General features: G+C 46.8%; 1 protein-coding gene across 2 annotated transcripts in view; it reads left to right on the top strand.

Annotated features, from left to right (window-relative positions):
• The window catches only part of Tmod1 (tropomodulin 1), a 76992-nt gene that overhangs the window by 49783 nt on the left and 8566 nt on the right, over positions 1-18643 (top strand). For both annotated transcript variants that reach the window (XM_058578087.1, XM_046457275.2), the window contains exons 6-9: positions 214-344; positions 2242-2349; positions 5038-5181; positions 17576-17720. In XM_058578087.1, the coding sequence (XP_058434070.1) occupies positions 214-344; positions 2242-2349; positions 5038-5181; positions 17576-17720 (528 nt within the window). The remainder of the gene's footprint in view (positions 1-213; positions 345-2241; positions 2350-5037; positions 5182-17575; positions 17721-18643) is intronic.

The following is an 18643-nucleotide window of genomic DNA, read 5'->3' as shown; positions in this document are numbered from 1 at the left end:
GGTCAGAGTTTGAGAGGTTCACCCAGTTCTTTCAGAAAGTCAAAGCCAGAGCCCCAACCTCCTGGCTCCTTCACAGGGCTCCTTCTGGCACCCGTGACGTACAGGCTTCCCAAGCACCCAAACTGCTGATGCTCCCTTTCAGGGTGTCCTTGTGTTGAAAGAAAGTTGTCCCTGTCTTCCTGTGAGCCACCTCCCTCTCCCTGGTCACTCTAGGTGTGATTAAACCTACACAGTACAAGCCCGTGCCTGACGAAGAACCGAACTCGACAGACGTCGAGGAAACACTGGAGCGGATAAAGAACAACGACCCGGAACTTGAAGAGGTCAACCTCAATAACATCCGGGTAAAGTTCCTTTCTTTCACTTCACCTGTGTGTGCGTGGGGTGGGGGTTGTCCATGTCACCTAGATACCAACAGTCTAGGCCGGTTTAGACTCTGGATGTTTCTGAATCAGATGGCACATGTCCCAGATGGGAGCATCTAAGGGGGTGAACAGTGTAAACAAGTGCATCCCACGGTCCTGGTTTCTTTCTGAGCACATCAGGCCCAGATGTTCACCGTGGGTCAACCCAGCTTCCATCTGGAAACCTGCCATGTTTTTCAAAACGTAGAGATTTTCTGAGATACAAACATTGAGTCAGACACACGCTTTAGCACATGATCTCGAGGCTGGCAGAGTCCAGGGCCCGCAAGGTTCATGGGCCTGTCAAGCCCTGGGCAGGCCCTGCCCCCAGCCATCACTCCTACCTCCTGCTGGATCATGTTCAGGCTCCCTCCAGCCTCGTTCTACAGCCACAGAAGGGAGCTGTTGGCCCAGTGTCCAAGGAAATAGCTGAGCTGTTTGCCCTCATCTCTGTGGACCTCTCCCCGGGTGGCCATCAGGGCAGAGGAGGGACAGGTGGACCAGGAGCCCCACCCTGGAAAAGGCTGTAGGAGGAATGCCGAAGCGGGCACAGCTGCCCACCCACCTGCTCAGCCCCAGGCCAGCAGGATTAGTTTGGGGAGGTGGGGGTCAGACAAGAAGCCAGACCCCGCTCCAGGCTCCTCTTTCGTTTCTTCTCCACTTTCCAATGTCGGCCAGCCCCTGGGCACAATCAGATTGGAAACCTGGGCCCCAGTGTTCTCCTCCACCTGGATCCCCACTCTGCTCCCTTGGGAGCTTAAGTGACACTCACTCTGAAATGAGAGCTCAATAAAAATACAGCCAGGCACTCTCTGCCTCAGTTGTGTGAGGGTGTCCCAAAGGGACATTGGCACAACTCAGAGTCATGCAATCTGGCAGCAAATGCCACTTGAGAGAGGCCAAGTGGCAGAACTCCCTGGGAGGCCTCTGCTAAGGGCTCAGACTCCCTCCAGGCCTCAGTTTCCCTGATCTGGTCCAACTGCCTCATGACACAGTTGCGTCTGTGGTTTTCACCTGAGGACATTAAAAATATATGTACCAGCTGGGTGCAGTGGTGCATGCCTGTCATCCTAGAAACTTCCGAGCCTGAAGCAAGAGGATCCCAAGTTCAAGGCCAGCCTCAGCAACTAACAGAGAGCCTATCTCAAAATAAAAGGGCTGGGGGTGTGGCACAGTGGTAGAGCACCCCTGGGTTAAACCCCCAGTATTACACACACCCAAACACACACACACACACACACACACACACACACAACAATGCCCAGATTCTGATTTTATTCGTTTGGGATAGGCTCTGGTATTAGCAATTTGTAAATGTTCCCTAGAAATCGCCGATGTACCACCAGAGCTGAGTCTTCTGTGTAGATGTCTCTGACAGAGTATCTAGTGCAGCCCCCACTTCTGATTTCTAGAAATAGGCCCAGAGAGGGGAAGGAAGTTCCCCAAAGTCACACAGAGAGTCAGACACACTGCCAGGGGCTAAGGGATAGATCAGGCTCAGCCCTGCCCCTCCCCGCAGCCCTGAGCCCACTGCACAATGCAATGCTGCTCTCGTCTCTCTGTGTCTTGATTTTTAGCTTCTTCTCTGACTTTCACATGCACAGAGGAGAGTTGTGGGTTCTGTCTGAAAATTCAGAGGTGATTTTCTCAATTTATGTGCCAGAAATTTCTCCCCAAATCTTTGCCTTCTGGGACAAAATCCATTTCGCTTTCTGGCTAGGGACGTGTTGGGACTAGGATACAGGCTGTATATGTCAGAGGGTGACTGCCCCAGGTGCCTACCCACCTGTCCCAGGTGGAGACTGCTGATCACCCTCTGCTGCCTTTTTCTCTGCAGAATATCCCTATACCTACCCTGAAGGCATACGCAGAAGCCCTGAAAGAAAACTCCTATGTGAAGAAGTTCAGCATCGTGGGGACCCGGAGCAATGACCCTGTGGCTTTCGTATGTACCTCTTCATTCTGCTGCATTGAAGTTGGGGGGGGTCTGAAATTAGGGTTACGCTTGTGGCCTCAGGGCCATCTGTATCCAGGTGAAAGAATGGCGCTAGGAGCCAGAAGGGAACACGGGTGGGACGACCATTGCCCAGTACTACCTGTCATCACCCCAGCCAATCCTCACGACCCCCCTGCTCTCAGAGGTGTGGGCCTCCCCACTCTGCACCTGAAGAACTAGAGTTCAGAGAGGTCAAGCAGCTTGCTTAGTCCAAGTCACAGAAGGAACGAGAGGCAGACATGAGATTCAGATGAAGTCACGGACCCGTAAAGCCAGATCTGTCCACTCAGTACTTCACATTTCGGGCAAAGCTCTGCCCTCGCTGGGCCTGTTTCTCATTCCTAAACTCATTGTCTTCATCATTAGGTCCCAATGACCAATTTGATTTTCCCCCCTTGTCCTGAAAGATATTGCTGATTAAATTATATATATTGTAAAATAACCATTAATTTAAAAAATATTTGATGCACATTTACTGAGAGCCTCAGTGTACTTAGCTCAGAATTAGGCTTTGGGAATTCAACTGTGACCGGTCTCAGCTCCTTTATTTTTGGTGATGCTGGGGATTAAGGGCCTTGTGCATGCAAGGCAAGCACTCTACCAACTGAGCTCTCCCACCAGCCCCTCAGCTCCCATTTCATGTACACACGGGTCCATTTGGCCACGCAGGCAACTAAAAGATAACAGCACAGTGTAACACCAGTAGCAGGTAAAAAGTGCAGGAATCAGCTTAATCCATTTAGTTGCAATAAGTTTTCTTCTGATTGTTAAAAAGAGGAGGGACAATTTTCTTCAATATTTTTGAAATGATAAAAAGAGCTCACAACATCCATGGCTGCCAGAGGGAACCTCTGGACTGATGACCTCTGAGTTCAGTGGGTCCTGAGTTTGTCTATGGTGACACAGCTGGCAAAGCCACATGCACCATACACTACTAGGGCATGGATCAGAAACCAGGCATGTCCACGCTGGCACTCAGCTCAATGCCACAAGTGTTTTTTGGGCACAGACTTTGTGCCAGACCGACAGCTGATATCAGCCTGTCTGTACCTGCAGACCCATTGTCGAATTCTGAAATGCCTCGTGCCAGTGGCTAAGCCAGGAATCCAGAGCCCTGTACGTGCCCTGCTGCCTGCCTTCACTCTTCCCCTGTGCCCTTCACTGTGATCTAACATGCAAGGGGTTAATAAGTGACATGACAGCCTCCAAGACCTCCTCAGCCCAAGGCCTGGCCCCCCAGCCTAGTGCAGCTAACTACTTTGGTGATTAGGCCAGGCCAGGTCTTTCTGGGGAGCAGGGGCTGTCATAACGACACAGAGAGGACACAGGTAGGGCCCCTCTGGAAGAGCTAGCCTCTTCAGAAAACAGGTATGGTCATAGAGAAAGCCACCACCCCATCCTGGGGACACAACTAAGGTGTCATAGAGAAAGCCACCACCCCATCCTGGGGACACACTGAAGTGCCATGGGCAGGAAGGGGATGATTTTAGCATGGAAGATGTGCTGGGAGCTGAGCCTCTGCAGGGACAATGCCACACAGCAGGCGTTCCTGGCTCCGAGTGTCCCTTCAGGGCCCACTGATCACTGTGTCCCAGGCCTCTCAGCTGTTGGTGTCTTCTTTCCCCCATGACACATCGTTTCCACCAACTGCTAATTACCTCATTTCCTTCGGAGGCTCTGATTGCCATCTACAACCCCTGGCTGCATCTCTCTGAAACGTGCTGAGGGCCACCCGAGCCCTCCTCCAGCTGGCCCTGCTCCTGCCTCGTGGGGTGCTTTCCCAGCCTTCCTCTTCTGCTCCCTGGTGCTCGGAGAAAACAGTGACTCTTCAACAGAGCAATAGAGGAGAAGCTGAGCGTACACAGGGGAGGCTGAGCCTGCAGTGGTCACCCAGCGAATGTTGCCTGAAGCCCTACCATGTGCTGGGCTCTGCGTGGGCACTGTGGGCACCATGGGACACTGGGGCACATTTTCAGCCCAAGGGTCTGATGGCAGAGACACACCAGGATAGAAACAACTGTGAACCTAGGAGCACAAGTTCCATGAGGGAGTTGTGGGTAAATCAAGAGGGCACAGAGCTAGCTGAGAGCCAGCAAAAGCTCTTACAGAAAGGGGCGTTGAGAATGGCCTTGAAGGACAGACAGGGTTTGGACGAGTGAAGCAGAAAGAACGTTCCGGAGGCAGCGATGGCAGGTGAGGGGAATCAGTGGGAAAGCACTGAGCATGCGGGTCTGTGGGTGGCTCTGCTGGAAGAGGGCAGAGGAGGAGAGGCAGGCTGTGGAGATGGCGTAGATGTGACTCCATAGCGTGTAGAGCCACCAGAATGGGAAGTTACACTCCATGTATGTGTGATATGTCAAAATTCACTCTACTGTCATATGTATCTGAAAAGAAAAGAAAGAAAAAAAGCCCCACTGGGTGAGGGGGGGCGACTGAAGAAAACAGGGATGTTTGGAAGTGGCCTTCGGAAGCCAGGGATGGTTGCAGGGGAGAAGAGTCCCCTTCAGAGTCGTGTAGGTGGAGGAAGCTCCAGAGATCATCTGGCCTGCACCCCATGGAATTTGTGGATCCACCCACGAGGGGCTCCAGCCTGCTGGGGTGACTCACAGGTGTCCCTGCTTTCCTCCTGTGGTCAAGGCCCTCGCTGAGATGCTGAAGGTGAACAAGGTCTTGAAGACGCTGAATGTGGAATCCAACTTCATCTCCGGAGCTGGGATCCTGCGCCTGGTGGAAGCCCTTCCACACAACACTTCTCTGGTGGAGCTGAAAATCGATAACCAGGTAAGACGGGCAGGTGTCCCCGTGCCCTTCAGTAAGCACTCCTTGCTGATCTGCGTTTGTCAGCCTGCAGCTTCATGGAGCAGGTGCCATTGATTATGGAAGCTCCAGTGCCCAGCTGTGGGGACTCCACAGTCCACTGGTCCACGCCCTCCACCCTGGGAACTTCCTCGCCCATCATTTCTACCACGTGCTCAGCCAGCTTCTCCTGGAAACCTCCTCGCGATGGGGAGCTCATTCCTTACCACCCTCGCCCTTCACTCTTAGGCTTCGAGAAGATCCTTCCTTAGACTCAGACCAGCTGGCTCCCTTTCTATGCCCTGGTTGTTGGGTTTAGTTCTGTTCTCTGCTGCCCCCAGGACATCTGATCACAGATCTTGTAAACCACTGGATTAAACATCCCTGCTTTCTTGAGTCACCCCCGCCAACCCAGTGGGGCTTTTTTCTTCTTTTTCTTTGTTCTTTTTAGATATACATAACGGTAGAGTATATTTTGAGTATCATATATACATGGGGTATAACTTCCCATTCTTGCAACCATTCTTGTACATGATGTGGAGTTACACTGGTGGTGTATTCATATATGAGCATAGAAAGTTATGTCTGATTCATTCTATTGTGTTCCCCATTCCCATCCCCCTCCCTTCCCCCCATTCCCCTCCCAATCCAGTGAACCTCCCCGCCCCCCACCAGGCTATGCCCCCCCATGAGAGAACATTTGACCTTTGGTTTTGGGGATTGGCTTATTTCACTTAGCATAATAGTCTCCAATTGCATCTATTTACTGGCAAATGCCATAGTTTCATTCTTCTTTAAGGCTGAATAATACTCCATTGTGTGTATATATCATTTCTTTATCCATTCATCTGTTGAAAGGCACCCAGGTTGGTTCCATAGCTTAGCTATTGTGAATCGAGCTACTATAAACATTGATGTGGCTGTGTCACTGTAGTATTCTCATTTTAAGTCCTTTGGGTATAAGATGAAGAGTAGGATAACTGGGCCAACTGATGGAATCATTCCAAGTTTTCTGAGGTATCTTCATACTGCTTCCCAGAGTGTGTGCACCAATTTTCAGTCCCACCAGCAATGTATAAATGTACCTTTCCCCCCACATCCTTGCCAACATTTATTGTTGCTTATGTTCTTCATAATTGCCATTCTGACTGGAGTGAGATGGAATCTCAGTGTGGTTTTAACTTGCCTTTCTCTAATTGCTAGAGATGTTGAACATTTTTTCATATATTTGTTGACCATATTTCTTCTTCTGTGAAGTGCCTGTTCAGTTCCTTTGCCAATGGGACTTTTGATTGTCTTCACCATTCAAGTTACTCCCTGGGCACATCTTAGTTTGTCTTTATAAAGTTACTGTTTCTCTCTGATTTCTGTGGTTCCATCATTTATCTTTTGGCAGCTCTTAAGGTCCTGACTTTCTAAGAGGGGGTTAATAACAAAAGTTGAATGTAACAGTAGCTTGTACATGGTTGAGGGTCTACTGCGGACAGCTGTGTGCTACCACCTTGCATCCACTGTGTATGATCTTCACAGCCCTGCAGGATGTGTGTATTACCAACCCCAGTTTGAAGAAAAGAAAACTGCTCAGAGAGGGTTAGACAAGCAACTTCCTCAGGGTCTTAGTCAGGATTTGAACCCAGGTCTCTCTGACTCCAAAATCACACTTTATTCACTGCCACACCTGGCTTCCAACATTAAAATGCTTTCTTTTTTATGAACAGGGAACTCAGGGTTTTTTATTTTTCCTTTTTGTTTTTTCTTTCTCTCTCTCTCTCTCTCTCTCTCTCTCTCTCTCTCTCTCTCTCTCTCTCTCTCTCTCTCTTTGGTGTGTGTTTTTTTAATTTTGTTTTGTTTTTGGTACCAGAGATTGAACTTAGGGGCACTCGACCACTGAGCCCTATTTTGTATTTTATTTAGAGACAGGATCTCACTGAGTTGCTTAGCACCTTGCTTTTGCTGAGGCTGGCTTTGAACTTGCAATCCTCCTGCCTCAGCCTCCAGAGCCCCTGGGATTACAGGCATGCACCACCACACCGGCTTTTCTTTTCTTTTCTACAAGAAACTTTTGAATGGATGTTGTGTAAATGTATACATAGGAAAAAGATTGGAAGGAAATATCACAAAATTATTAACAGTTGTTATTCCCAAGTAAGATTAGGGAGATTATCAGTACTTTAAACTTTTTTATTATAAAGTATTCAAACAGACAGAAAGTGCATAAAACATAAATACACCGCTTAACAAATCCTAAGAGCTGTGTGAACTCTGTCCAGGCCAAGAACTAAACCTTGCCAGTTTCTAGAAGTCTTTGTCCACCTCTTCTCAGTCAGAGCCCTCTCTTTTTTTTTTTTTTTTTTAATATTTATTTTTTAGTTTTTGGCGGACACACATCTTTGTTTGTATGTGGTGCTGAGGATCGAACCCGGGCGCACGCATGCCAGGCGAGCGCGCTACCGCTTGAGCCACATCCCCAGACCCCAGTCAGAGCCCTTTCTTTCCAAGCTCTTTTCAACTTGCTCCCACTTCTGTTCTGCCTCCTGGAATGTTCTCTGACCCCTGCCCTCTTCCCTACCTGGAGAAACCCGTCTTCCTCGGCTTCAGCTAAAACCTCTCCTCTGCCCAAGTGATGTTCCAGAGCAGCTGGAATCAGCTGGCCAGGACTAACATGCAAGTCTCCTCCCAGCTCCAGTTCAGTGATGGCACACGGCATGTTGGTACCTTGAAATCACCCTGCTGGACACCACCTAGCAGGGTAATGGAGCACTGCCACCTTCTCTCAGCCTTCATATTTCCTCTGAGCGTCTGCTCTGGTGCTCCTCCTCTGTGTCCCCCTAGCACCTCAGCTTCCCTGTAACCTCTCAAAAGCTGAGCTATGTCTGAGCTATCTCCATATCCCAGTGCTCAGCCCAGGTCCTGGTCCTGTGGGGGGGTGCTTGGTAAGCAAGGTCGCCCTGGGTGGCTGTGTGGATTGTTCACTGCATAATGAGGTGGCTGGCAAAGCGAAACGCAGTGCACAATCCACTCTCCAAGCTGGTGCCATGGTCTAGAGTTTTGTTTACCCAGAGAGGGCACTTTTTTTTTTTTTTTTTCTAATTCATATGAAGAGCCACACAGGCCAGCAGCAGCCTTGCAGGGTGAACTCCCTGCTTGGGACACCTGGCATCTCTCTGTCACCCATCCCAGCCCTCCCCCTATCTACCCTTCCTACCCTCTCCCCTGATCACTGCTGACTCTGCTCTGTGAGGCAGGAGGGCCAGAGGGATGGAACAAAGGCATGCAGCGGGCTTGGCAGAGGCCCCAGACCAGGCCCTGGGCATGAATGCTCATGTGACTCCAGGCCCGGGCCAGGCAGGAGGCAGGGTCTCCCCAGAGTCAGCTGAAACCTGACTTCCCAGCAGAATGTTAGCCCTCAGCTACAGGAGCACTGGCCTCCTGTCATTGAACTGCCCATCTTGCCTGTCACTGTGGTCCCCCTAGAGCCCAAGACAGAGCCAGTGCTGACTGACCATTGCCCTCACCCCAGCTGAACACCCTGGTTGTAAGAACATTTGCTTCCCTGAGCCTCAGTTTCCCGCCTTGGAAAATGAGAATAATAAGAATCTACTTCTAATGAGATGAATTCTGGTAGCTTTTAAAATCATTCTAGGTGATCTAGGGAGTTCAGACATTATTCTAAGGGTTAATTTACCGAGCAGGCACCATAAGCTCTTAGGAGCAATACGGAGCGCTTTGTATCCATTATCTTATTTAATGCTCACAATGGGTAGCTGAGGATACTGTGCCAGGCAGCCCTCCTCTGGGCCTGGGTCCCCAGAACCCCTCCTGAGATCCACTTCCACCCATTCCCTCTTGTCCCCCAGCAGCCCCAATGCTAGTCAGGCCCCCCATCTTGGCAGCCATAACCCCTTCTGGTCTCCCAGGCCTCAGTGCCCCCTCTACCCTAAGTCTCCCACAAAATGTCTCCCAGGCCTGGGCAAAGCCGGCTCCCCTCAGGTGCCTCAGTCCTAGACTGGGATGAGCCAGAAGTAGGACAAAGAGAAGGTGTTGAGTGGCCTCTGATTTATTCCTCATTCTTGGTTAGTCACTGAGGTCCTCAGAGGCCAGAGCTTTTGCCTCAATCCTTGTGCTTGTAACCTGTGTCAGTGAGACTCTGTCCTTTTTCCTTATACGGCCAAAGAAAGGAACTTGGGGAGTTCCACCCAGGGTGACATGCAGCCCGGCAGGCTGGCTCACAGAAATGGGGAACTTGGATTCTGAGGCTGTTTGTTGACTCAACCGCATCTCCAACGGCGATGTTGCCCTGACACCCGGAGAGGGTAGGAAGGGACTGAGCTAGGGCCAAAGAACACTGAGAAAATGTCCAGCCCACCTCCTTCTACAGGTAGGGAAACTGAGGCCCTGAGAAGGGATGGGACTTGCCTGAGGTCACAGATCAGGTTATCAGCAGGGCTGAATTGGAACTTTGGTATCCTGGCTGCATTTATGGACAAGAGAGACCCTGTCAGCTCCCAGGGATCAGACTCAACAGACCAGGTACCTATGGGTCCCTGCCCAACTCATAGCCAAGTGGTGTTTCTCTGTCCTTCCTGATTCACCCTCCTAACTCCCAACCCAGCTGCCCTTCAGAAGACGTCCTCAGAACAGACCAAGCCTGAAGGCATGACTCTCAAATGAGAAAATGTGTAAGGCTTAGGGGATATTAGCCAGGTTTCCCACTTCTCCTTTCAATATCTGACAAGGAAGGCTGTGCTTAATATTTTGAAGGGAAACTAAGGGAAGTGGGTTATGTTTTCTTGCTTTTCCAGATCAGATAATTTGGTTTTGGCTTTTTTTCCCCCTAACTAAACATTATTTGTAAATGTATCAGCTATCTATAGCTGTGTAACAAATTATCCCAAAATTTAGTGACACAGCCTCAAAGTCCTGGCTTGAAACAAGAAACATGGATTAAGTCATAGCTTCTAAGGGCCAGGAATTCAGGGGCAGCCTGGCCACATAACTTCTCCCAGAGCAAGTGATCCAAGACAAAGAAAGAAGAAAGCCTCAAACGTCTTTATGACCCAGCTTTGGAAGTCACACAGTCTCTTCTATCATTTTCTGTTAGGAGGAAGTCATTAAGTACAACCCCTGCTCAAGGGCAGGGGAATTAGGCTCCACCTTTTGAAGGAAAGCTTATCAAAGAATTGTGCAGACATATTTTTAAATCACCATAGTAAAAATCACTCTTACTTTGTGCTACAGGAGTCTGGCCAGAAAGCCCTTTCTTACCAGCAGAGTTATACAAGGTCAGAGCAGGATGTCTCAAAGGGGTGATAAGCTCTACTCCCCGGGAGTGTGTAAGCAGAGCAGAACAACTTGGAAGCTCAGAGATGGAGAGAAGTTTAATAACAGCTAGGGTTCAGAACTCTGGTGTTGGACAAGATAATTCCCAGAGCTACTTTCTTTATATTTTCAGTTGTAAGTTATAAAGAAATGGCGAGGATTTGGCCAAATGTACAAAGTGAGATATGTATATATATATATATATATATATATTGTAGATGGACACAATATCTATTTTTATTTATTTTTGTGTGGTGCTGAGGATTGAACCCAGGGCCTCATGCGTGCAAGGCAAGTGCTTTACCACTGAGCTACAACCCCAGCCCACAGAGTGAGTTTCTGGCCAGGTTGGGATCTCAGAGCCACCAGCACCAGGTCACGGCTCAAAAGATTTGAGGCATTAATCATATCCTCTGATGATGACCCTCAGCCATGGTAAAGGTGTGAGGACATGAGCTATCACACACTGCCAAGAGCATGCCAACTTTCATAGGTTGTTTAGTTTTAATTTGGTTTTTGTTTTTAGCAACCAAGCATCAGTTTTATTGCAAAAACAACAGTAACAGACTTCTCCAAAGAGAAGGGGCCCCTGCAGCTGGGAATCCCTTTCCCAGGCTATTGGCAGAGCCCTCGCAAGTTTAATTCAAAACGTGCCCACCTTTCAACCCAGCAATCCCATATCTTTACAGCCAGACTGTGGAATACGCCCCCCCCCCGCCCCCCGCAAAGTCCACTACCACCTTGTAACACACACAAAGCAACCTAGGTGGCCGTGAGGGCTTCCCAGGAGGCAGTGAAAGGACTGAGGCAGGTGGCTACGTACTAGATTTCCACCAAGTATTGAAGGAAACAGGCAAGTTGCAGAACAACAAATAAACTATGAATCCATTTAAAGAAAATGAACCAGTACAAGGAAACCATACCAACCCCTGCCTATTTGTGTCGTAAGTTTCCTGGCACAGAAACACACACCCCGCTGGCCATGGAGTGTGCTTCTGCAGAAAGTGGGTGGGGCTGGGAGGGAATGGTGTGACAGGGACTCATTTTACTCCAACTGCTGTAGAATCACTTGAGCTTTTAATGAGATTACATTTCTTCACAAGTGATTAATTCTCAAGCAAATCTGAAAGGAGGCAAGAGCTCTTCTCTGAAGGCCCTCTCCCTGGCCCTGCTGCCCAGAATCTGCTATGGCCTGTCCTGTCTGACCAGCCCTTGGTCTCTCCCCAGGGGCTTCTCAATGCCTTTCACCCACTGTCAAGGTCACCCTCCATTCTTTATGCCATCCAAGCAAGCTATTCATAGACTCACAGGACACAGGGCCCAGAGACCTTAAAGGTCATGAAACCTAAGTCTTCCCCATTCATGACAGTTTTAGGGAGACCCTTAACAGAGGTGGCTGCCTTCTAGTTACATACCTCCAGGGACAGGCAGCTTGCTCGTTTACCAGGCATCTCCATCGGTGTATGGGCACTGGCAATGGTCAGACTGCAGTTCTGCACCAGAGATAGACTCCATCTGCCACTAATTTCTCTGTCAGTCCTCTGTCTGCCTTCTGAGCTTTCTGAGGCCCGAAGTGGCCACTGGCACAGACTCTGAGCAAACTGTCCTCATTAAAATCCTTCTTCTGCAGCTGACCAGTTCTGTGATTTCAGGAAAAAAAATGCTTAATATGTCTGTATGCCACTTTTCTGTAAAATGAAAATTGTGATCAATAGGTATCTATCTATAGGTCGATAGTGAGGAGAAAATAGCTCATTTTCCCCTAAGTGCTTATGACATTGCTTGACACACAGCAATCACTAAGTGATGTTGAAAAATAAGCCAGAGAGCTGAGTGACATGAGTGAGTCCTTCCAGTGGCAGAGTCCCTGGGGTCTGAGAAAGAAGCAAGAAAGAAGCTTCTTTAAAATCTTATCACTTATTCTAAGAGGTATGCACATTTTCTATTTTATTCCTTAATACAAAAATGATGGTCTGGGGAATGGGCAATGTTCTGGGTTCATTCTCTAGCTCCAAAACATAAAGGAAAGAAGGAAAGGAAGGAAGGGAGGAAGGAAGGAAAGAAGTAAGAAAGGAAGTTAAGTCAATCCACGATTAACACTCCAAGAAGATTGACCATGATTATCTAATGGATTCTGTACCTTCTGAGACACAGATAGTCTGCATATATCCCAGATTTGAGAATCTGGGGCCTAGAGGATCCTCTGCAGCCTTTCCACCCCCAAGTCTAGGTCAAACCTTGGGTTTAATAAACCGAGGGAGTGCGGTGCAACTTCCATCCCAACATGGGCTCAGTTTATTCACCTCTAAGATGGAGAGGCTGGGACCTGCCTGTCTTGGTTGCCTTCTAGGCTGCAGGCAGGTAGAGTAAGGTGATTTGTGTCAGAGTACCATGTATGCTTGGATGGAGCCGCACAAAGGGTGAGAGTCGCAGAGACAGCCCTGCAGTCCCTGGCCACTGCTTCCTTAGGCCTGAGACTTGCCCATCCCAAGTTCCAGGAGCATCTTCCCAGCAAGTGACCTCGAGGACAGGCCAGTCTTACTGCTAGATGGGCTGGGCAGGGAGCTGCCCTTCTTAGGTCCTAGATGGTCACTATAGCATCTGCCAGGCCACACCAGCCAGGGCCCACTCCTTGTGCTGAGTCTTCCAAGGATAGTCCCAAGCTCTTCCCAGCATTCTCAGGAGTGGTGCCAGGCAGGCTGGTGGAATTTCACCAGCATCTCTCCGCCCGCTGTGATCAGCTTTCCCGGCCCATTCTGAATGCAGACTAGCTCTGGTGGATTCAGAAACCCGGGAGAGCTCTGGCAAGGGTTCAGCTGCAGATCACACTTGTCTGTTCAAATGCTGAGCTGCTGTGTCGCTAAGTTGTTCCTCGTTCCTCCGTCCACTCCAGTCCATCAGGTACTCTGTGCTGACTGGAAGTCCCCTGTCCAGAGCACCTCTGTCATGATGGGAATATTCTCTATCTGTGCTGAGCAGATATGGTCGCCACTAGACTCTAGCCATTGAGCACTTGCAATGTGACTAGTGCCACGGTGGAACTGGATTTTAAATTTTATTTTAATTATTTAGATCTAAAGAGTCACGTGTAGCAAGTAGCTACACATAGGACAGTACAGTTCTGGTTGGAGAACACATAGGCAGGCAGGTGACCCAAATAAGGTGGATGGACTGTGCTACACATAAAGAGGGATGTCCGATGTGTCCCTTGCATGTGGAATGGAAAGGGATCATTTCCGGGGGTTAGGATCAGGAAGGCCTCAAGAGGGAGGGGGAATCTGAAGTAGGTTTAAGCATTAGGGATTCACAAACAGGGCTACAGAGGAGGGTGGGGACATTTCTTTTGGAGCAGGAGAGCATGTAAGCTTTAAGATGTAGATCTCCAGCTGCACCAGGCACCATGGGACAGGCCACCAGAGGCAAATAGGTGAGCAAGGAAGGAGAGAGAGAAGGAGGCAGGAAGTGAACTTTGCAGGCCCCCGAGGAATGGCGCTTTACTCCACCGGGTTATTGAGGGAATGCTCTCAGGTCATGTGAGTCAGACACATGGCCAGGCCTGGAACACAAGAAGCTCTCAGTAAATAGCAGCAGTTACTGACAGTGGGGAGCCTCTGGATGTGGTTTGTGTGTTTCTGTTTGCTTTTTAGGCCTGGTTTTTAAATCACTTTTTAATTATGAGATCATTGTAGATCAGCATGTAGTCATAAGAAATAATAGAGCTGGGCGCTGTGGCACACGCCTGTAATCCCAGGGGCTCGGGAGGCTGAGGCAGGAGGATCACAAGTTCAAAGCCAGCCCCAGCAAAAGAGAGGTGCTAAGCAACTCAGTGAGGCCCTGTCTCTAAATAAAATACAAAATAGGGCTAGAGATGTGGCTCAGTGGTTAAGTGCCCCTCAGTGAAATCCCCAGTATCCCCCGCACCCCCCCACAACACACACACAAAGAAATAAGAGAGACCCGTGTGCTATTCACCAAGCTTGCCTCAGGGGGAATTGTGGTTTTGTGTCCCAACCAGCAACACTGATACAGCCAAGATACAGGGGCGATTCCATCGTCCACAGGAACCCTCATGTTGCCCTTTGATAGCTAAATGCACTGGTCTCCTCCTCTTCCTCCAAACCCCAGGCAGCTGCTCACCTATTTTCCACTTTAATGTTTTTGTCATTTTAAGAATGTTGTGTAAATGAAACCATATGGATTGGCTATGTACCACTTGGGATTGGCTTTTTTCCCATTTGGCACAATTCTGTGGAGATTCATTCATGCATGTATTGACAGGTTGTTCCTTTTAACTATTAAGTAGTATTCCATGGTACAGATATATAGTTTGTTTGACCACTTACCCACTGAAGGACGTTTGGGTTGTTTCCAAGTTTGTCTCTTACAAATAAACCTTCTGTAAACATTTGTGTACATGTTTTATGAAAACATTTTATATCACTGAGATAAATACCCAGGAGTCCAATTCTTATATCATATGGCAATTGCTTATGTAGTGTTTTTCCAACTTTTGTCCAAAGTGACTGCCATTGTCCCATATCCACCAGTACCATATGAGTGACCAAGTTCTCTGCATCCTTGCTACACTTGGTGCTGTCACTATTTTTTTTATTTCAGTAATTCCAGCAGGTATGTGGTTTTGATTTGTATTTCCACAATACATATCACATTCCTGTGATTTTGATTTGTGTTTCTACAATGGTTAAATGTTAAACTTCTTGCCATGTGATTATTTGCCATATGTGTGTCCTCTTCGTGAAATGTTTCTTCATATTTTTTTCCTCATTTTCTAATTGGATTTTTTAAACTGTTGGGTTTTTAAAAATTGTCATATAATTCATATATACACAACTCATCCTTTTAAAGAGAACAATTCAGGGTTTATAGATTATTCACAAAGTTGTGCACCTATTACCATTAGCTAGTTCCAAAACATTTTTATCACTCAGAAAGAAACTATACCCAGCAGCTTTTACTCAATTCTATTCCATTCTTCCTCCAGCCCCTGGAAACCCCTCACCTCTTTTCTCTTTATATGGATTTACCTGATCTGGACATTTCATATGAATGGAATCCTATAATGTGTGATCATTTTGTCTAGCTTTTTTCACTTACCATGTTTCCAAGGTTCATTCACATTGTAGCATGTAGCAGTACCTCATTCCTTTCAATGGCTGAATAATATTCCACTGTGAAATCTACCATATTTTGCTTATCTATTCATCACTTGATGGTATTTGGGTTGTCTCACTTTGGGCTATTATAAATAAGACTGTTCTAAGCATTCTTGTGCATGTTTTTATACATTTCTTTTCCACCTAGGAGTGTAATTACTGGGGTCACATAATAACTCCATTTTTATCTTTTCAGGGGAACTACCAAACTATTTCCCAAAGCAGTGGCACCAGTAGTATATCATGGTCCCGCTTTTTCCAGGTTCTTGCTGACACTTGTTATTGTCTTTCTTCCTATTACAGTTCATCTTAGTGTGTTTAAGGTGATAGGATTTTCTAAATTATTAATGATGATGAGCATCTTTTCAAATATTTACTAGCCAATTGTTAATCCTCTTTAGGGATATATCTATTCAAATATTTTGCCCAGTTTTAGTCATTTGAATCTTTACTATTGTGTTCTAATGTTTCTTTTATATATTCTGGATGCTCATACTGAACAGATGTACAGAAAAGTTTTTCCCATTATGCATTGTTGCCTTTTCACTTTATTGAGAGTATCTTTTGAAATACAAGTTTTAAATTTTGGTAACGTCCAATTTATCTCAATTTTTTATTTTAGGGTAAAATTTACACCTATATTTTTTCTAAGAATTTTATAATTTTAGTTTTTATGGTTAGGTCTTTGATTCATATGGTGTGGGTCTAAATTCATTCTTTTACAATCTTTGACAGTACTTCTTGCAAAGACTCTTCTTTCATTGAATTGGCTTGGTGCTCTTTTTGAAAAAGCAGTCTTCATAAATGTATGAATTTATTTCTGGACTCTCAATTCTATTCCATTCATCTATATATCTGCCTTATGGCAATACTACAGTATCTTAGTTATGACCACTTTGTAGTGATTTTGAAATCAGGGAGTGTGGGTCCTTCAACCTTGTTCCTTTATTCAAGATTATTTTAGGTATACTTGGCCCTGTGCATTTTCATGCAAATTTTAGGATCAGCTTTTCCATTCTTGCAAAAAAAGAAGCTGGAATTTTGATAAGGATTGCACTGACTCCACAGTTCAAATGGTATGAAATCTTCTGATCCATGAATTTGAGAGGTTTTCACATTTTTTGAGGTTTTCTTTAATGTCAATTTAATGCAATTTTGTACACTGAAAAGCATACAGGTCTTCTTTTGTTAAAATTTATTCCTAAGTGCTTTATTCTTTTTGAAATTATTGTAAGTGAAATCAATCATTTGTATAACTCTTATTTCTAATGTATAGATATACAACTCATTTTTGTGTATCACTTTTATATCCTGCAATCTTGCTGAACTCATTTATTAGCACAAATTTTGTGTGTATTTTTTTTTTTTTAAAGCAACTCCTCTGCCATTCCCAGCTTCCTTACTGTGTGATGTTTCTTCACTCATAAGTTGAAGAGAAGTTCCTTGTTATCCACTGGCTTCCATATTGGAAACACCTGGGGAGTTTTAAAAAACACAGCTATCAGAGTCCCACTCCCAGAGACCTTGATTTTATTAGCAGGGGTATAGACTGGACAGGGGAGTTCTAAACATCTGTTTGGAACGAGATGATCTGGAGGTGCAAACATTCCTCCAAGGAGGAGCTGTTACCTGGATGCCTGCTCAGAGAAGGCTGTCGTAGGGCCATGGGAAGAGCTGCTCCTGGCACTTGACAGACCTAGCTCGATCCCAGGCATGTGCTTCTGCCCAGGCCACCATCTTATCCCTCTCTACTCCATTCCCTTGCTTTTGAAGGGAGGACTAAAATCCTCACTCACTCAAGGCTTCTGCCTATAGAGGTGGCTTAGGTCGAGGTGGTTTCTTTACACATGGAATGAATGGTGATTATTGTTCTTTTTTGATCAAAGAGCCAGCCCCTGGGCAACAAAGTAGAAATGGAGATTGTGAGCATGTTGGAAAAAAATGCAACGCTTCTCAAGTTTGGATACCACTTCACCCAGCAGGGGCCCCGGCTGCGGGCATCCAACGCCATGATGAACAACAACGACCTTGGTGAGTAGACATCTGCTTTCTGCCCTGCCCACCTGCTGGTGGAATAGTTAGGGAGAATCCTGCTGACCCCCTCTGAGGGTCTTCTGGAGCACGCCTCCTTTTTTCATGCTGGTCATGTCTTCCTATTTTTCTGTTTGTGGCTCCTGTCCTCACCTAGAGGGAGTTCTCTGGCCTCTGGAGCCAGGGCTGAGTCCCTCCTATCCACCCCACACCTCAGCACAGGCTGAGCCCAGCATACATCAGCATGCTGGCCAGAGGCAGTGAAGTTTGGGGGGCACAGGCTCAGCACGGGTCTTTTCCTCTCTGAATTCCTGGAGTCCTCTCCAGATCACACTGTCTGGCTTTATCCCAGGTTCCAAAGCTTCCAACCAACACAACTACCATAACCCTGAGCCTAGAAGATTTTACACTGCTTTGAAGGAAAAGTTGTAAAGTAAAAGCAGCTTACATTCATCTAATCTCAGTTAAAGGCATAAATTAGGGCTTTTTTTTTCCATAGAGAAAAATAAAGAAAATGTCAGTCTTTCTTGATGATGATCATCAAAAACATCAAGAGACACAAATAGATACACAAGATGAATGAATGAAAAGCTGGATGGATCATTCACTTCCTTCCAGGTGCCAATTGTTTACAAGCTCCATGGGTACTTATCTATTATGTATGTCCCTGCTGGCTGCTAAAAATCCTCAATATGGTGTATAATAAAGGGAATCTGACTGACAAGACCACAGGAAAATAGAGGAAAAATACAAATCTAGCAGTGAGTCTGCATTGTTAACAGGGCTGATCATCATATGTGGCCCCAAATTTCGTAAGATCACAACAGGAAAAAGACAAACCAAGTTACATTTACATTAATCTTACAACAAGTTATATTAATCTTACAGCAGAAGTAAAGGAAGGGTGAGTGTTTTTAAAAAGC

Source organism: Marmota monax, unplaced genomic scaffold, assembly GCF_021218885.2.
Source record: "Marmota monax isolate L192 unplaced genomic scaffold, Marmota_monax_Labrador192_F-V1.1 WCK01_AAM20220418_F8-fsc00069, whole genome shotgun sequence".
Classification (NCBI taxonomy): Eukaryota; Metazoa; Chordata; class Mammalia; order Rodentia; family Sciuridae; genus Marmota; species Marmota monax.
The sequence above is the reverse complement of the archived record's forward strand: the minus strand, read 5'-3'. Positions and strand labels throughout refer to the sequence as shown.